We start from the raw sequence: 21,427 nt of genomic DNA on the forward strand, positions 1-21,427 counted from the left end.
CCACGTAATATATAGCACAGCCCATGCAGTATATAACACAGCCCACATAGCATCTAACACTGGCCAGGTAGTATATAGCAGCCACGGGGTATCTAACACAGCCCACGTAGTATTAAGCAGTGTGGGCACCATATCCCTGTTAAAAAAACAATTAAAATAAAAAATAGTTATATACTCACCTGCCGGGATCCAATCCAGCGAGGCTCTGTCGCAGGCGATGAGCGCGCGGCTGCCGCCATCTTCCGTTCCCAGGATGCATTGCGAAATTACCCACATGACTTAGCGGTCTCGCGAGACCGCTAGGACTTCTGGGTAATTTCGCAATGCATCTCTGGGAAAGGAAGATGGCGGCAACCACGTGCGGCTCGGCGGACTACGGAAGGTGAGTATAGCAGGTTTTTTGTTTTTTTTTATTATTTTTAACATTACATTTTTTTACTATTGATGCTGCATAGGCAGCATCAATAGTAAAAAGTTGGGGACACACGGGGTTAATAGCAGCGATAACGGAGTGCGTTACCTGTCACATAACGCGGTCCGTTACCGCTGGCATTAACCCTGTGTTAGCGGTGACCGGAGGGGAGTATGCTGGTGCCGGGCACTGACTGCGGGGAGTAAGGAGGGACTAATCGGACTGTGCCCGTCGCTGATTGGTCATGGCAGCCATGACAGGCAGCTGGCGAGACCAATCAGTGACGCGGGATTTCCGTTACGGAAGTTGAGGACAGAAAGACAGAAAGACGGAAGTACCCCTTAGACAATTATATATATAAACTAGATGGTGGCCTGATTCTAACGCATCGGGTATTCTAGAATATGCATGTCCACGTAGTATATTGCCCAGCCACAAAGTATATTGCCCAGCCACGTAGTATATTGCCAGCCACATAGTATATTGCCCAGTCACATAGCATATTGCCCAGCCACGTAGTATATTGCACAGCGATGGAGTATACAGCACAGAGCCATGTAGTATACAGACTTAAAATAAAAAATAAACATATACTCACCCTCTTCCGTCCCAGGGTTGGTATAGGCACAGGACCTGTGATGACGTCGCGGTCACATGACCATGACGTCATGGCAGGTCTTTCTCGCAGGACCTGTGATGACATCACGGTCACATGACCGTGACGTTATGGCATGTCCTTGTCGCATACCATCCTTACCACCGGAACCTGCCGCTTGCATGGAGCGGTTACCGGAGCGTCGCGAGGAGCGGGAAAGGCGCCGGAAGGTGAGTATATGATGATTTTTTATTTTTTTCATTTTTTTTAACATTAGATATTTTTACTATTGAGGCTGCATAGGCACCATCAATAGTAAAAAAGTTGGTCACACAGGGTTAATAGCAGCGTTAATTGAGTGCGTTACACCGCGGCAAAACGCGGTCCATTAGCACTGCCATTAACCCTGTGTGAGCGCTGAATGGAGGGGAGTGCGGAGCGGGCACTGACTGCGGGGAGGAAGGAGCGGCCATGTTGCCGCCGGACTGTGCCCGTCGCTGATTGGTCGTGGCAATGGTCGTGGGCGTTTTGCCACGACCAATCAGCGACTTGGATTCCATGACGGACAGAGGCCCGCGACCAATGAATATCCGTGACAGAAAGACAGACAGACAGACAGACAGACAGACAGACGGAAGTGACCCTTAGACAATTATATATTAGATACAATACATCTCAGCTATAAGTAAGGGAACACTTCCTGAGCGTACCTCTGACATACTGAACAAATGTGGTGTAAACATAACCCTGATAACACTAACCAAAGCAAATTGTGTTGAAAGCCATAAGGGAACATGACAATTGATAACGTTGTTTGCAGTTTATTAACTGGAGAGAATAAATTCAAACAAGGCTGAAAATCTTCTTTAAATGTACTGAAGATGGGTTATTGCCTAAGAAAGGAAAAGCTGAGTAAGGTGTAGAAGACAGAGATCATTTAGAAGTGATCAGTAACTCCATCAGTCCATGACAGATTGTCAATACACAGCACATTTCTCTTACAAGGAGAAGTAGGAACCTCCCAGAAGTCATCAGATGGAGGCATTCAATTACTGGAGCACTTCTACTGATTTAATTTGAGATAGTGCATATCTATCTATTTATCTACACCCGTGGTCAAAATTGTTGGTACCCCTCGTTTAATGACAGAAAAACCCACAATGGTCACAGAAATAACTTGAATCTGTCAAAAGTAATAAATAAAAATTCTATGAAAATGAACAAATGAAAGTCAGACATTGCTTTTCAACCATTCTTTCACAGAATTTAAAAAAAAATTAAATTAATGAAATAGGCCTGGACAGAAATGATGGTACCCTTAACTTAATATTTTGTTGCACAACCTTTTGAGGCAATCACTGCAATCAAACGATTCCTGTAACTGTCAATGAGACTTCTGCACCTCTCGACAGGTATTTTGGCCCACTCCTCAAGAGCAAACTGCTCCAGTTGTCTCGTGTTTGAAGGTTGCCTTTTCCAGACGGCATGTTTCAGCTCTTTCCAAAACTACATGTTGAGTATCACTGCGCTCATAGGAAAGTGGGTAACAAACTGTGAGGTTCACTTTTTAGTGTTACCTCTTGCAAAAGTGAAAAAAATTGGTGCTAAAACAACATTTTAACGGTAAAATTGAAATGCATTTTTTTTAATTCCACTTTGCATTAATTCGTGTGTAGCATCTAAAGAGTTCAAAACTGCTGTCAGGATTTTTTAAAGTATTTGAAGGGTGCATTTTTTTAAATGGTATAACTTTTTCCAAAATATACAGTGGGTATGGAAAGTATTCAGACCCCTTTAATTTTTTCACTCTTTGTTTCATTGCAGCCATTTGGTAAATTCAAAAAAGTTCATTTTTGTTCTCATTAATGTACACTCTGTACCCCATCTTGACTGGAAAAAAAACAGAAATGTAGAAATTTTTGCAAATTTATTAAAAAAGAAAAACTGAAATATCACATGGTCATGGTCATACTTTCTTTTTCATTCCAAGGCCTAGGATAGGGGCAGCTGAACGCTGGGCTGGGCTGGGACAAGGGTTTGGAAGTGCCTGATGATATGTAAGAATGTGCAAGGACACGTGCAGGGAAGGAGACGTCTGCACCAGTGTATTGGACAGGGATTTCCGAAGCACCTAGCACAGGGGAAGAGGCAGTGGTGTCACCCAATGGCACCAATCGTGGACCCAGACAATCGGCCCACCGAGTCAGGTGCTTCAATGACATGTGCCTGATCATGTTGGTGGTGGTTAGATTCTTGGTGGTCAGACCCATGATTATCTTTGCATGGCACAGGTTGCAAATGGTCATTTTGTTGGTCTCATAACTCTCTTTAAAAGATTCCCAGACTAGGGAATACCTAACTCTTTGACAGAAAAATTCAGAAGTTTCAGTGCTCTGCGAAACAGGTGCTCATCTCGCTCTGGTCACTTCACTGCCCCTTCTTGTCTCTTTTGGTGCTGCCTATCTCTTCCCCTAAGTGCTGGTGGCCTCGCACTGCATGCCAGCTTCCCAGGCTGGTTCGGTGACTTCGTCATCCACTACCTCGTTTTCCACTACTGCACCCTGGTTCTGCTGACTTTGTGACTTAACAACAACAAAACTTAGTGGCAACTGTGTTTCATCATCATCTTACTCCTTATCCCAAATTTGCTGTTCCCCATCCTCATGTTCTTGTGGCCATAGCTGCTCCAAGGTTTGTGCATCACTAAACAGAATGTCTTCCTTTCCCTCTTGGAGCATGCTGGTTGAGAGGCCCCAATCAAGAAATTATGTTGTAAAGAGCTCCTCGGAGTGTCCTAGTGTGAGAGCACTAGTCTCCTGGGACTCAACATTGTGGTAGGAATGAGAATTAGGTTGAGGATTAAGTGATCTGGACTTTAGGCTGATGACACCAGACCATGTGGAAGACTGTGTGGTGCTGCAAAGCCTGCTGGAAGCATTATCTGCTATCCAACTGACCACCTGTTTGCACTGCTGTGGCTTCAGAAGTAGTGAACTGTTCCTCCCTGCAAAGTGGAACAGGAACCTAGGTGTTGTGGATCGGTATGTCTCTTGTGCTCCAGCAACAGGCATAGTCACACCTGTCCCACGTCCTTGGCATCTGTGTGCACTTTCAACAATGCCACTTCCTGGTCCCTTAACACATGCCTTACAAATTTTGTCTCTTGATGCAAAGTTTATTTTTAATAAAAGAAAAAAATGGTCACCTGCAGCGTTAAAAGGGTTTTTTTGTGAGTTTACTCATCTGTAATGTAAGAGAAAGAATGTAAAAGTGTATGGATGACAATCAAATTCAATCCAGAAAAATGTTTAAGTGCTTTTTCTCAGTTTTAGAGATCACAGAATTGTTCACAGACCACATAACACTATATGGCTGAGAAATGGAAGCCAACAAAAATTTTTAAAGATTTTTGGAAGTTTTGTAGATCACAGAAATGTTCACAGACCATGTAACATTGTATGTCTGAAACATGGAAGCCTACAAAATTTGTAAAAGCTTTTGTTCACTTTTAGATATCACAGAAATGTTCACAAACCACGTAACACTGTATGGTTGAGAAATGGAAGCCTAAAAAAATGTAAAAAACTTTTTAGTAGTTTTAGAGATCACAGAATTGTTCACAGACCACATAACACTGTATGGCTGAGAAATGTTAGCCTACAAAATTGTAAAAGCTTTTTAGCAGTTTTAGAGATCACAGAAATGTTCACAGACCATGTAACACTGTATTTCTGAGAAAAGGAAGCCTACAAAAAAATGTTAAGCTTTTTAGCAATTTTGAGGATCACAGAAATTTACTCCATAGTACGGAATAGTGTATAGCTGATAAATGTAGCCCAGGAAAATGTTTCAACTATTTTTGGGTGTGTTATATAACACAAAAAAGGACCTCAAAGCACGTAATCGTTGATGTATCAACATATATTCCACTTTTTCAGCCCCCACAAAAAGAACTGCAGTTATACATTTGCCAATGGACTGCACATGCCTAATCCCTGTCTATCTACAGACTGGATTCTGTCACTTCTCTTTTCTTGCTCCTGTGGCTCTCCCTCCCTAGGCTAAATGCAGATTGTATGTGCTACAAACAATTAGCCCTTAGCTTCAGCACCAGTATCAACTCTACAGGCCTCTGATTCCTTATATCCTTATACTGTGCACACACAGACCTAGACAGGCACTTGCTGCCTACAATACGAAGTGTCATAGTGCTGTGCAGTGGCATCAGAGCGCCAAGACGGGCGGCGCCAGTTCTTTTATAATCCCTGATGATGTCAGATAGCCAGCCAATCACAGTAATGCCACAGCCAAGATGGCTACAGCATTACAGTGACTCACAGGCAATCCCGGCATACTTATTGGCTTGTAACAGGCGTCAAACATTTGGGATTTGAGTTTTACCTCATTCACGCCCATTAGTTGCTAAGCAACGAACACATCCGAGCACTGTGATACTCGAGTGATAACTGAGTATCACCAAGCATGTTCTCTCATCCCTAATTAAAAAAAGTAAGGGACAAAAGCAAAAACCATTCCTCCACGGAAAACTTTACCTTGACATTATACATTTATTGCAACTTGCTGGAAGTGTGAGATACTTTATCTTAGGTCATACACATATTTAATAGGTTTGGCACCTTTGAATACTTTTCAAGATTCAAGATTCAAAGAAGCTTTATTGGCAGGACCAAATACACATCAGTTTTGCCAAAGCAAGTGTATAAAGGCAATAGGGATAGGGACTGTGGGGATGTTGGGTAGGAGCTAAGTCGCACAGATACTTTTTAGAACTGTTGAATTGGATACAAAATGTATCTTAAGCAGATATTAAAAATGCTATGCAGCAGGTATTTTTTCCTTTTATTCCCCGATTTGCAGCAGAATTATATTTACTAAATCTTATTCTTTTTTGCTGTTCGACATATTGTAAATTAAGATCGGATCGTGATTTCAAAGAGGGATCACAATGTTGCGCTTTTCTAAACTCCGTAACGGAAGAGCAAAGTAAAAAGAGAGAAGAAAACAACGAAACATTAATTCTCTCCGCCAGCAACAGCGCACATTAGAGGACTGTATTCTACACATGTAGCTCCTGGGAACTGCTCCAATACTTTTTATCATGGAAAGTGTGCAGCTTGCAGTACATTCCCTTTGTCATTTTATGAGTCCCCTGGGAAGGCAGTATGCGGCATGTGCGCCAAAACAGTTTCTACACATTAATAAAGGAGCATGCTTTTTTATACTGTGCTTACATGTAACCCCAGAAGTCCCATTGTTTCATTCAGTAATGGGAGAATCTTCTAATTTCTCATTAGATCACTGAGCATGGACAGAGTGCTTAATATTGTAACGGTCATAGCCAAGGGCAAGTGGGAGAGGACGGAAAGGGAGCTTGTCACAAAGGCAGACACCAGAACATAGATTACAACTAGAAGATACAGATGAGAGGCAGAAAAACTATTTGTGGAACCTATACAGCTGCACAGGGACCAAGCAGACATTGGGGTCATTGCCATATTAAAAGCATCTAGCTGTATTGCTCGGCCTTTTAGATTGAATGTAAAGCTTAATGAATTTTATAGCTTATAATGCTGTACAGAAATGAGAGGGCATATTTTTAACGAATGGTAATTTCTATGATTGGAGAGCAAAATAGCCATGTTGATCTATCATGTGTTGATAGCTACTGACAAGAGATGATCAAATCAACCCTTGTCTATCAGCCACAATAGTATTTCGAGGCCGCTGCCGGACAGGAGTGCTGCAATCCACCTTGTACCTGTCGGAATTGCCGGATCTTCTTCTGAATTGTAGGCCTGCTAAATTATTAATATGGGCAAAGGAAAACAGTCCTTCTTGTATGCCTCATATCAGATCCCTTGTTGTAGATAAATCTTCTTTAATACATTTATTTAAATGACCTGTTCCATGCTATGGGGAGGACGCTGCCTGGAGATAACTCTGCCTCCAGAGATTATTTTACATGAAGGGGTGTTACCAGTGTGATGTGTAATAGCCGTTCTCTGGTCTCCTGCAGAGCTGTGTGTGATTATACCCAACACATCTGCAGGTTCCTCTCAGCTTCCATCTCACAGGCACACAGGGTTGCAATATTGTTGCATTACAGCAGAGCTCTGAGAGCTGCAAAAAATGTGTTTGCAACAAGACAAATTTTGTTTGTCTTGTGCTGTGTTAGTTACATGTCTAACACTGGTAACTCCTTAATGTAAACTAATCTCTGGAGGCAGAGTTATCTTCCAGACAACATCCTCTCCATAGCCTGGAAGATGTAATTTACATATAAGAAAAACATGGATTTCTCTGGAATGAGACATTATATCACAAATATCTAGGTATCATTTTATTCAGCGTCAAATAACCTACATGCCCATATTGATGACTTAGGAGGGTTGATTCTACTGACACTCTCCCTTTAATCACCTTTTTCTCTGCTCATCTTCTGCTGGACCCCTTATAATGTTTCCATTTCATTTGAAAAGAAAACCACATTAATTAACTCAGAACTATTGATGGCATCAACACATCTCACAGAAGTTGGGACAGGGCCATGTCTCTGTGTACGGTCCACGCTTCTGTCTACGACAATCTGTAAACGTATGGGAATTGAGGCGACCAATTGCTGAGTTTGGGGAGAGGAATGTTATCCCATTCTTTTCTGTTGTAGGATTTTAGCTGCTCAACAGTCTTGAGTTTTCTTTACTGGATTTTTGTTTCATAATGAACTAAATGTTCACTATTGGTGAAAAATCTGAATTGCAGGTAAGTTCATCACCTGAACTCTTATTTTGTGAAGCCATACTGTCGTGATGCATGCAGTATTGGGTTTAGCCTTGTGATACTGAAATATACAAGGCCTTCCCTGAAATAGATGTTATCTGGAAGGGAGCAGATGTTCTTCTAAACCAAGGGAGACTGTCGCCACTTTTGACTTCCCCTTCTATATGATTAAGAAACTAGTTTAGATGCATCTATGTTGATGTTTACGGTGCTAGTATAATCCAGAAAACGTTTTATTCACTCACTCACTCTGTAATTAGCTGCCAAGTGTCCACTAGTTGTTAGCCATTGTTGCGGCCTGCATCTTCACCAGCATATCCTACCCCATAACCATACACTACAAGATTGATCCTGGTTTATGTCTGCTAATCTGGGTCCTCATTGTGGTGATTGATGCGTAAAGTGTTGTGGCTTGACATATAGAATAGCCTACCATGGATAGAGAGGGAAGGAATGCTTGAATAAGTTTACCCCTGGGAAACCCATAGTTTCATCTTTGGACATTACATATATAATCGGGCAAACAAGAAACTTTGTACAGGCTGAATAACAAAGGAGTGCATCAGTAAGAAATTCACGTAAGTTTCAATCTGCATTTTTTGTGGATACTCACTGAAGCTCTATAGACCTGTGGAGCAAAAATTCTGTATGAGAAGCTCAAGATCCAGTGAATTTAAAATAAGGAATCTGGATGTCAAAATCTATGGTTCCATTTTACTGCTTACTGAGTTTTGTGTAAGGATGATATAGCTGCATCTCTATAGTCATACTCATGCTGCAATCATTGGCTATAAGGGCCAATACTATGTTACGTGGATTTACAAGAAGTTAACTAAAATTATAGAACTGGGGACTTCATACAGCTAACCCTGATTAACCTATAACTAACTACAACGAAAAGCACTGTCTGGTCACTTTTAAAATAACGCAGCTAACATTGCAATGGCTATACCTGTCTTAAGGTGGAACAATAATACATGGGACGATGATCAAGGAATGGGCATTCATAGAAACACTTGTGATCAACCATTGGGCTGACTTATTAGGCCAGAAAACACCCAATGAACAAAGACAACACTTGCCTGTTGGGTACTATGATTGGTAAGTAGGCTGCCAAGAACATGATATTATGAGCACAGGATGATTGTATTAAAGGGCTTATACAGTGAAAATAGATGATAATGTATAGATCATTGGGTGGTTTGACCTAAGGGACCAGTAGCGATTGGTAGAACAGGGCACTTTTATCCCCATTAAATTGGAGTGGCAGTGCAGATACCTGACCATCCATCCATTCCTTCCCTATGTGGCTGCCAAATGCTGTGCTCAGCTCTTTCCAGCTCTTCATAAAAAGTGGAATGGAGTGGGGCATAAGCACAATGTGCACATTGTTTAAACAGGCCATTAGACGACCCTCGTTCAGCTTACCTGTATCCCTTCAGAAGTCTTTTAACAGTCACAATTGTGCCGTGTGAATCCTGCTTTAAGTCACAATTGTTGACAAATTTCTACTTTACTAACCAGCTATTGTAGCCTAGTTAAAAATTTGCAGAATTAGTACTAAGTCTCTACCATCCCGTAAGGATAACCATCATTGTCCATACTTCTTGTCTAACAAATTTTGCATCCACTTTCTAACGTCTGTTAGTGAGGGGGGAACTTTTTGCTCAATTCGATCTGTAAGTACTTACTAGGTTTTCTGAAGTGACCTCAGCAACTTCTGTCACTGCTAATTTCTGCTTGATGAAGGCGACTATCATATTTGTTTTCTGCCTCATTAATTCTGCAGCTGTCATTCAAGCATCGTATAGTAGCATGCACACCTTTTACGTAGGTATATTTGCAATTACTGACAAGCAAATTTAGCTATTATTGTAATATTGGGTATCACTAAATTTTGCAATATTGACTAATTACATCCCAGCGAAGGTAACATTTACTTTTATTCTCTACCTAATTAACTTTGCATTAATTTGCAATTGTCTATCTACTGCCTAGTAAACAAGGTAACAGGGGTCATAACTCTATATTATTGACTAGTAAGCCATCCATCACCTTAATATTTAGTGTAGTCATTATTGGCTTATTACAGCTTATATGTCAGTTACGGTAGAAATTGAATGTGATGTATTCTGTTCTTCCATATTTCATGTGTTAACTCTTGCTCAATAGCTGTTGTTGGATAAGTGGGGCAAAAGTAGTCTGCTGGGGTGGTTTGGTTATTCTGTGAAGTAGTAATAGCGGTTTTGTGTCCCTTTACTGCTTCTGTAAGGCTATGTTTCCACGTTCCGTTAAAGGTAGCGCTTTGGATGCAGCAGATACCCGCTCTGTTCAAAGCGCTGCCGGCATTTGTACAGGCGGTGATCCCACATGTGTTCATTGAACACATGCGGAATCACCACATCCTATACATAGGATGGTGATATTTATCTTGCGGAGACTCAGCGTCTCTGTAAGATAAATAGACATGCCGCGGTCTATAAAGACGCGCCGGATGTGAGTCTTTGAACGCCTAGTGGAGACCGGATTTCATAAAATCCCATCCACTATGCTGTAACATCTGGCCGCTGAGGATTGGACACTGCGGCTGTACGCAGCGTCCAATCCACAGCAAATACTGAACATGGAAACAAACCCTAAGAGCTAGTTAAGCTTTGGAAATTCATAAACTAAGCATCTGATCGCACTAAGTAACCTAAACAAAACATAAGAAAGCCCGGGGTCTACCTTCTTTAAGGGTTGGCATAGACAGCAAACTTGAGGCTGGTGATAAAATAGGATACATTTTTTAAGGCCCCCACCCCCCAATGTAAAACTCGACTAGTTAAAAAAGCTCTATGTTTGCATTCTTGGATCTTCAAAATGCAAAGCGTAAGGGGTTCCAGATGTTGAGGACCATGGAAGTAATAAAGAGGGGTGGAAAGAGACAAAATCTCCTAGAGGAAATATTAGCAGCATTGAGAGGTGTATATAATGGGTCATTGGAAAATCTGACCACTCAAATAGGGGGTTCATGAAATGATATCACCCAAATAAAAAAGGAACCTCAATAAAATTTGGAAAAGACTAAAAGAAACATAAGTGAGTAGGCGCCCATTTGAGGTTGTGGACAGAAAGGAAGAGGTTGCTTAAGTAATGATGGATGTTATGTCTCTCAGAGTTTAGAAAGTGGACTGAAAGGATAGGTCTCATCAACATAATCATAGAGTGAGGGAGAGGAATGCAGAGAGACGCATTCATACATGCTCAAATGGTTGTTGGATGCGATGGGCAAAGATTACCTTTACTATTTATATAGAGTAAAACAAGAACACTGTATCCCAGGTAGGAAACCCTAGCCAGGCCTAATTGTGAAGGTTCAATGTTCAAATGACAGAGACATGATTCTTAGAAGGGCAAGGGGAAAGGTCTAACTATTCCCTATGGCGGAGCTATAGGCTACAGAGATAAAATGAATAATTGCACAGAGGGAGGCAGTGGGGGAATGGCTGTTGTGTAAGAGGACTTCATGAGTAAGTCTCTACGTGAATCAGGAGGAGAGAAAAAGAGAGGGGATAGGAGAGTGATGTGTACCTGACCGGTTAGGTATTTTTTTGTTTGTTTGTTCTGTTCTCTCATTCCTTTATACTATCGTCTTAAGGTACCGTCACACTTAGCGACGCTGCAGCGATACCGACAACGATCCGGATCGCTGCAGCGTCGCTGTTTGGTCGCTGGAGAGCTGTCACACAGACAGCTCCCCAGCGACTAACGATGCCGGTAACCAGGGTAAACATCGGGTAACTAAGCGCAGGGCCGCGCTTAGTAACCCGATGTTTACCCTGGTTACCATCCTAAAAGTAAAAAAAAACAAACACTACATACTTACCTACAGCCGTCTGTCCTCCAGCGCTGTGCTCTGCACTCCTCCTGTACTGGCTGTGAGCACAGCGGCCGGAAAGCAGAGCGGTGACGTCACCGCTCTGCTTTCCGGCTGACCGACGCTCACAGCCAGTACAGGAGGAGTGCAGAGCACAGCGCCAGAGGACAGACGGCTGTAGGTAAGTATGTAGTGTTTGTTTTTTTTTACTTTTAGGATGGTAACCAGGGTAAACATCGGGTTACTAAGCGCGGCCCTGCGCTTAGTTACCCGATGTTTACCCTGGTTACCAGTGAAGACATCGCTGAATCGGTGTCACACACGCCGATTCAGCGATGTCTGCGGGGAGTCCAGCGACCAAATAAAGTTCTGGACTTTCTTCCCCGACCAACGACATCACAGCAGGGGCCTGATCGCTGCTGCCTGTCACACTGGACGATATCGCTAGCCAGGACGCTGCAACGTCACGGATCGCTAGCGATATCGTCTAGTGTGACGGTACCTTTACTTACTAAAATTGTGTATTGTTATAAATAAACAAATAAAGTTGCATTCTGTAGTGTTATAGTGCTAAAGCATGTAAATATGAAATTACATTGTTACTGCTCTAGATAATAAGAAAAAATGGAGATACTTAGCTCATAATTCGGCCAATTCATGCATGCCCAGCAGCCAACGACAAGGCGATCTCCGGTTTGCTGGGAATCTAAGTATCTATTGTGAATACTTCTCCTAGGCTAAAGCCTGAATTTTTGGGTAAGTAGGACCCTGCTGCAATTAAAACCACCACAGGCTGGGAGGCGAATAGTTGGTCTGAGAACTAATATACAAAGAACAAAAAACTGTCTGTCACTTCCAAATCAGAAAACTGGTGTGTACAGGTGCGAATTAGGTGAAACCATCTCTATACATAGCAAACAAGTAAAGTTGCACTCTGTAGTGCTAAAGCATGTAAACATGAAATATATGAAATATTAATAGTATTACTGCTCTAGGTAAGAGAGGCATTCACACTAGATACGTAGGTTCCCAGCAAACCGGAGATCGCCTTGTCATTGGCAGCTGGTCTTGCAGGAATTGGCCGAATTATGCGCTAAGTATCTCTTTCTTATAATCTAGAGCAGTTCGCACCTGCACACACTTTTTTCTGATTTGGAAGTGCCAGTCAGTTTTTTGTTATTTGTCACAAATTACATCAGCCACTAGTGTACGTCCATGAAATGTAAGAGCCCAGAACGATAAGGTAAAGAGATGCTGCATGTTCAACTGTGTTTTGTAATGGATTCAAAGGATTGTGATGAATAACAAATGCTCACACGAGAATTGAGTAAAACTAAATTGAATTTACTTAATAAATTATAAGATTAAACAATAAAGTAAAATAAATACGTGTGCATCAAAACAAGTATTATTGATACATTACATTCTCAAGGTAGAAGTCCATCAATCTGTGTTCATTTCCATCTCCTCATCTCTCTCCAGCTGTGTGTGTGTGTGTGTCTCCCTCAACTCAAGTTCCAGTCCTCTCTTATATGTTAAAACTGTCTATTGAAACTAATCTATAGGCTTTGATCTGTAATGGTTTGAGTACTGGGGACTTGACAGTATCTATCTAACATATAATTAACATAACCAGGATACCTTCTTCCTGGGAAAGTTGCCTCTCATCTTTGAATATCGAAATTGTCTCTTCAGAGAGAAAGAGGACTAGAACTCTATTCGCCTGAGATATTCTGCTGCCAAAGATGTCTGGCAGCGACTCTCTTGCTGAGAGAGCAGGAGCCAAGTGCTGCTGTGTATGGAGGATTCAAAGAGGATAGCTGTTAGCTGAACAGTAGCTATCTAAAATGTGTGTTGGTTGTTTTGTAGAGTCCCATCTTGATATAGAGAGGATCTATTTTATAAAAAAAGAAAAATATTGTCTTGTTAAGAGTTTTATTCTTGCTGCTCTATTTGCTCCCATGGAATAAGTGTGCTTATTCATAATTCTATTGATTTTAAGCTTAAAATGTCTTTTGTTGATGTTAAAAGCATATACAGTATTTATTTCTGAAAGGGTTATTAGAAGGACACCAATATGTTCTGGAATTTCTACCCCCATATTCTCCTGCAGTTTTAATCACATACTAAAATTTGCTGACTAGTGGAATCACCGTCCAGTTCTAGTGAATGATGATTTGAGTTGTGTAATGAATAATACAATTTATAGGATTAGAGCCCTGCCTAGCAGGTTTGGAGCAGAACCATTAATTAACATTATTTAAATTTTTATCAAGAGATGCGATAGATATATGGGGATTGAATAATGGAGATTGACAAATGGGAAAATGCAGGTCTCATATTTTAATATTATATCTAAAATCGATTTACCGTAATTCTTAATAATGAATCTCTTGTGGAGTATATTAAGAAAATTGTGTATGAGCCAAGTGGAATATCTGATCATTCCCCGGTAATAGTCCATAGCTTGAATTCAGACTCATGGTTGGTTATTAGGATACCGCAGAGACTGAACCCACGCTGGGTGTTTTTGCTGAATTGGCATAAGATGATTAAGCAGAAAATAATAGTCTGAGTTCGGAGATCAACATCAGTTCAATTTATATACACTGTTATGGAATGCTTTTGCAAAACAAGAATATACCCTTGGGAGAATTTTAGATTGTGGAAATTAACTTTCTAAAAAAAAACCTAGGAACAAAATAGATAAAAAATGTGGTCAGCCCAGAAATAGTTGAACATTTTTTTACTTAAGAGAATTCACCTGAAAAATATTTTTTCATGGAATTATTTCTGTGAATCTGGCAAAGCAGGTAAAGATTGTCAGAATTTCACCTATATGTAACAAGCCAGGACACTGATTTCTCCCAGGACCAAGCTGGGATTTGTCCTTCGCTGACTTTTCAAAGCACCGTGTGTCTCAGCTTTTCAGAATGAGGGCTCGCTCCCACTTGCGATGTAATCGGACGAGTGCAATCCAATAAAAAATCGGATCACACTCAGCCCAATGTTAACTTATGGGGCAGCTCACATCTGCCATTATTTTCTCATGCCGATTCGACATTCTGTGATTGCATCCGTGAATCGGATAACACTCACCCATATAAGTCTATGGGTGCATGTGAAACATTGCACTTCACACGAATGTCTCCTTAGCGCAGTGCAATTCCCGGGGACACCGGCAATTGAGGAGATGTAGAAATGAATTTCTTCGTCTCCTCCGCAGCTGTGCTCTGATTCTATGATGTGAGTGTATCGGAGCACTGACACTGAGATCACAGCAGAGCAGGAGCCAAGTGTCATTAGCATATTGCATTCGAAGCTCTCGCATCGCTGTGTCTCCAGCCTAAGGTCCTACACATGTTTGCATAAAATCGGTATAATAGGTCACGTGCACACTAGCAGTATTTGGTCAGTGTTCTACATCAGTATTTGTAAGACAAAATCAGGAGTGGGACAATCAGATGAAAAGTATAATGGAAACACATCACCCGCTCCTGGTTTTGGCTTACAAATACTAATGTAAAATACTGACCAAATACGGATGGTGTGAACCAGGGCCAGACTGGGACTAAAATTCAGCCCTGGCATTTGAAGTCACACAGGCCCACTTGTCACATGGTGACTGTATAATATCTTTGTAGACTTGTAGGTTACAAGAAGTGAGGGGAGTGTAACACGACTATATAACATATAATTACAGCTGTATCCAGCATTACAGCTCAGTCCCCATAGAATGTAATACAGCCAGTCCCCATAGAATGTAATGCAGCCAGCCCCCATAGAATGTAATGCAGCACAGCCCCCATAGAATGTAATACAGCACAGCCCCCATAGAATGTAATGCAGCCAGTCCCCATAGAATGTAATTCAGCCAGTCCCCATAGAATGTAATGCAGCCAGCCCCCATAGAATGTAATACAGCACAGGCCCCATAGAATGTAATACAGCACAGGCCCCATAGAATGTAATACAGCACAGGCCCCATAGAATGTAATGCAGCACAGCCCCCATAGAATGTAATGCAGCCAGCCCCCATAGAATGTAATGCAGCACAGCCCCCATAGAATGTAATACAGCACAGGCCCCATAGAATGTAATACAGCACAGGTCCCATAGAATGTAATGCAGCACAGCCCCCATAGAATGTAATGCAGCCAGTCCCCATAGAATGTAAATTAATGCAGCCAGCCCCCATAGAATGTAATGCAGCCAGCTCCCATAGAATGTAATGCAGCCCAGCCCCATAGAATGAAATGCAGCACAGCCCCCATAGAATGTAATACAGCACAGCCCCCATAGAATGTAATGCCGCACAGACCCCATAGAATGTAATGCAGCACAGCCCCATAGAATGTAATGCAGCCCAGCCCCATAGAATGTAATACAGCCAGCCCCCATAGAATGTAATACAGCACAGGCCCCATAGAATGTAATACAGCACAGGCCCCATAGAATGTAATGCAGCACAGCCCCCATAGAATGTAATGCAGCCAGTCCCCATAGAATGTAAATTAATGCAGCCAGCCCCCATAGAATGTAATGCAGCCAGCCCCCATAGAATGTAATGCAGCCCAACCCCCTAGAATGTAATGCAGCACAGCCCCCATAGAATGTAATGCAGCCCAGCCCCCTAGAATGTAATGCAGCACAGCCCCCATAGAATGTAATACAGCACAGCCCGCATAGAATGTAATGCAGCACAGCCCCATAGAATGTAATGCAGCCCAGCCCCATAGAATGTAATGCAGCCAGCCCCCATAGAATGTAATACAGCACATGCCCCATAGAATGTAATACAGCACAGGCCCCATAGAATGTAATGCAGCACAGCCCCCATAGAATGTAATGCAGCCAGTCCCCATAGAATGAAAATTAATGCAGCCAGCCCCCATAGAATGTAATGCAGCCAGCCCCCATAGAATGTAATGCAGCCCAGCCCCCTAGAATGTAATGCAGCACAGCCCCCATAGAATGTAATACAGCAAAGCCCTCATAGAATGTAATGCAGCACAGACCCCATAGAGTGTAATGCATTGCGCACCCGCAGTGTCAGCGGCAGGCAGAGCGGGGAATAATGGGAGGGGGAGCGACAGCAGACGCTCTCTCCCCATCATTGCATTCAACTGTACCGGCGTCTATGGCGTCTATAGTTGAATGCGGGGCCGGGAGTGTGCCAACAGCGGGGGGAGTGAGCCGACAGCGGCACACTCGAGCGGCCCACTACTGCCACCGGCCCTTCTGGCATTTGCCAGAACTGCCCGATGGCCAGTCCGGCCCTGTAAACATGGTCGTAAGGAAAAAACAGTACTGGTGTCGTCTATGTTTTTCCGGTATGGATAAAAAAGAATGAAGCTTCTCCTATACTTTGCAATGTTAAACATGATCAGTACATGGATGCCATCAGTGTGCTATACTTTTACACGGACCCATAGACTTGTATTTGGCTCTTGCATCCGAGCTGTCCGTAAAAAATGCACATGTGAACAGCAGCATAGGTTATAATAGGTACTTGTGGCATCTGTGAAAAAAACACATGCCACACTTACTGCAAACACGGACATGTGAAAGGAGGCTGAGACATACATGGCTGCAATATTGCAGAAGACGAGTCAGGCTGCACTTGGCTTAAGCAGCATGGATCTCCTGTCAGGTTACCTTTATGAGCAAATTTGTGGCTATCTTTTAGGCTGATTTGACTGACATAGACAAATATGTGGCGTGTGTTGTGCTCCTTGCAATCTCGCTGGGGTTGCCTAATGTTAGACAACTCCTTATAAATCAATTCAGGGCACCATAGAATATAAATACGCTGTATACTCACCTACGGCAGATGAATCGTTTCAACAATGTCAGTGCTGCTGTTCCCTGTGGGCGACTGGCTGCAGCAGTTACTATTTCATCAGAGTGGACTTCCACTGTAGCCAATCAGCTGCCACTAATTGGCTGCAGCGGTCATGTGACACAACATTGTCATGCCACCGGCTGGGAATGGCAGTGCTGACATCGCTGGAACAGCGTCGGTGCAGGAGGAGAGTTTACATTGTTTTTATTTTCTATTTTCTATGGGCCCCTGAATTAATTAATCAGAGGTTGTCCAACAGCAGACAACCCCAGCGAGTGTACAGGGAGCCAATAGCCACCAGATATTTGTCTATTTGTCCATATAGGATGTCCTTATTACTCTGGCAGATCTAAGGAGTGCACCTAGATCATTCTCTGGTAACTCCGCCAAGGAGAGAACAGTTTCTCTTTGAGATTTCTAGAAAGAACAGACAATGATTTTTTTCCCTTTTCTTTTTGAGGTTTTGAACGCCTCTTTTTGTGTTTTTTTCATCAGGACATGGGATCCTTTGGAGCACCACCCCGTAATTGGCGTGGAATTGGCCTGGCAATGTTGGTGATCGCTGTGGTAATGTCGATTGTCTTGTTAGCGATATTCCTGCTTTCTCCAGGTAAGGAGTGACAGACCTCAATATTACACTATAAAGAGTAAATCTGCTACGACACAACCACCCTCCAGGAATTAAAATGGAAATAAGGCCCTGCTTCCATGTTTTATCCCACTTGTAAAAGCGTCTGTTGTTGAAGCTTCCTTCATAATGTCACAGATCAATGCATAGAGTAGACAAGGACAACTACAATACACAAGCTGAGAAAGTAGGGAGCAGATTTAGGGACTGCCATCTATCAAGGGCCAATTAGCTACGTATCAGGACAATGTGCTAATGAGAACAATAATTTCTATGCAAGATTAAGTTAATTTTGTCCAACAAATTTGCTCGTTCATTGGGCGATTGAGGTGATTGTCAAACTGTTAGACAGACCGATCAGCAATGAATTCTCCCCTGCCAACACACACTTTTTCACAAAACACTTATACCGCTTTTCCGCTTACTCAGCATACATTTGCATGTGACTTCTATTAAGGTACCTTCACACATAACGATATTGTTAACGATATCGGTGCTTTTTGTGACGTAGCAACGATATCGTTAATGAAATCGTTATGTGTGACAGCGACCAACGATCAGGCCCCTGCTGTGATATCGTTGGTCGCTGAATAAAGTCCAGAACTTTATTTCGTCGCTGGATCTCCCGTGGACATCGCTGGATCGGCGTGTGTGAGACACCGATCCAGCGATGTCTTCACTGGTAACCAGGGTAAACATCGGGTAACTAAGCGCAGGGCCGCGCTTAGTAACCCGATGTTTACCCTGGTTACCATCCTAAAAGTAAAAAAAAACAAACACTACATACTTACCTACAGCCGTCTGTCCTCCAGCGCTGTGCTCTGCACTCCTCCTGTACTGGCTGTGAGCGTCGGTCAGCCGGAAAGCAGAGCGGTGACGTCACCGCTCTGCTTTCCGGCCGCTGTGCTCACAGTCAGTGCAGGAAAGCAGAGCGCCGGGGACAGACAGCGAAGGTAGGTATGTAGTGTTTGTTTATTTTACTTTTACGATGGTAACCAGGGTAAACATCGGATTACTAAGCGCGGCCCTGCGCTTAGTAACCCGATGTTTACCCTGGTTACCGGCATCGTTGGTCGCTGGAGAACTGTCTGTGTGACAGCTCTCCAGCGACCAAACAGCGATGCTGCAGCGATCGACATCATTGTCGGTATCGCTGCAGCGTCGCTGAGTGTGAAGGTACCTTTACTGTTTCACTCATTCATTCTCGTCTGGACTATTGTAACTCTCTACTAATCGGCCTCCCTCTTACCAAACTCTCCCCGCTCCAATCTGTCCTGAATGCTGCTGCCAGGATTGTATTCCTCACCAACCATTACACCGATGCCTCTACCCCTATTCTTTGTTTGTTTTTACCCTGTGCCAGTCATTACATTGGTTACCCATCCACTCCAGAATCCAGTACAAAACTATTACCCTCATCCACAAAGCACTCCATGGCTCAGCACCACCCTACATCTCCTCCCTGGTCTCAGCCTACCACCCTACCCGTGCTCTCCGTTCTGCTAATGACCTGAGGTTAACATCCTCAATAATCAGTACCTCCCACTCCCGTCTCCAAGACTTTTCACGGGCTTCGCCAATTCTTTGGAATGCACTACCCAGGTTAATACGATTAATCCGTAATCCCCACAGCTTTAAAGGGACACTGTCACCTGGATTTGGAGGGAACAATCTTCAGCCATGGAGGCGGGGTTTTTGGGTTTTTGATTCACCCTTTCCTTACCCGCTGGCTGCATGCTGGCTGCAATATTGGATTGAAGTTCATTCTCTGTCCTCCGTAGTACACGCCTGCACAAGGCAATCTTGCACAGCGCAGACGTGTACTATGGAGGACAGAGAATGAACTTCAATCCAATATTGCAGCCAGCATGCAGCCAGCGGGTAAGGAAAGGGTGAATCAAAAACCCCCAAACCCCGCCTCCATGGCTGAAGATTGTTCCCTCCAAATCCAGGTGACAGTGTCCCTTTAAGCGTGCTGTAAAAATGCATTTGTTCAGACTGGCCTACCGCCTCAATGCATTAACCTAACTATCCCTGTGTGGCCCATTCAAAAAAAGAAGAAAAAAAAACTTAAACCATAATCAGGTTCCTCGCATCATGTTCTCATACGCTTTATGCATTTAATAGCCCTCTGTGTCTGTTCTGTTACATACTTAGGCAGTTAACTGGTTCATGCAGCTTTACATGAACACCCGAGCCTTACACTATGGCCGGTCCGAACAACGAAAGCAATTGTTACCATCCACCTCTCGTGTCTCCCCTTTTCCTCATAGTTTGTAAGCTTGCGAGCAGGGTCCTCATTCCTCCTGGTATCTGTTTTGAACTGTGATTTCTGTTATGCTGTAATGTCTATTGTCTGTACAAGTCCCCTCTATAATTTGTAAAGCGCTGCGGAATATGTTGACGCTATATAAATAAAATTATTATTATTAACATAGAAAGCAAAATAGTCAAAACATTTTGATTTATTCATTGTCGAGTATGTGTGCCACACTCTGTAATACACATACTTACTGGCCTTGGCTGCCATCAGTGAGGCTATTATTGGTTGTCTGAGGAATGTTCTACCACGCTGAATGAACTTAGGCACATACAATATCAAGATCCTCTGCTGGCGGCTCCCTTTGTAATTGTTGACCAATGATGTCCCTGTCTCTAAAGGAGACCAGTCCATGTAAGCGCATGTATTTTATTATTATTATACATTTTTATAGCGCCATTTATTCCATGAGGCTTTACATGTGAACGGGGCAAATATAGACAAGTACAATAAACATGAGTAAAGCAAGGCACACACAAGTACACGAGGAGAGAGGACCCTGCCCGCGAGGGCTCACAGTCTACTATTTCTGCGCATGGTGACTTATACTTCATATTCAATAAATCAACTTATTTTGAACATTTTGGTTATATTTTATCATCATTTGCTTATCATTATCATGTCTATTAATCCTGCGATTTCCATAAATCCATGATATTTCTTTCTTTGTGCTGCAATTTCAATGTATTGTAGTTTTATTACTCTACATTTAATAGAGCAGAGAATTTCATGTCCTGGATGTTAGCAGGTTGATTCTAATTTACAGTATATTATCTTAGTGTCTACAAATGTGAAATGTCTGTATGCGCTGAATATAGTTGTTTTTTAGTTCTTATCTTGTGATATGATAACTGCTTTCCTGTACAGAAATCCCAAGACAGCCTGAGAAGTTATACCTCACATTGTCGGATCTGGAGAATCCGGACTACCAGGTCCACGTACCAAACATTTACTGGGCAAGTGGTAAGTG

The 21,427-nt window shown here is 42.6% G+C and overlaps 1 protein-coding gene across 1 annotated transcript in view; it reads left to right on the forward strand.

The window, feature by feature from the left end:
- The window catches only part of LOC138671719 (inactive dipeptidyl peptidase 10-like), a 112,711-nt gene that overhangs the window by 42,581 nt on the left and 48,703 nt on the right, over positions 1-21,427 (forward strand). Inside the window, exons 2-3 of the mRNA XM_069759872.1 lie at positions 18,005-18,119; positions 21,325-21,420. Of these exons, the coding sequence (XP_069615973.1) occupies positions 18,005-18,119; positions 21,325-21,420 (211 nt within the window). The remainder of the gene's footprint in view (positions 1-18,004; positions 18,120-21,324; positions 21,421-21,427) is intronic.

Source organism: Ranitomeya imitator, chromosome 3 (assembly GCF_032444005.1).
Source record: "Ranitomeya imitator isolate aRanImi1 chromosome 3, aRanImi1.pri, whole genome shotgun sequence".
NCBI lineage: Eukaryota > Metazoa > Chordata > Amphibia > Anura > Dendrobatidae > Ranitomeya > Ranitomeya imitator.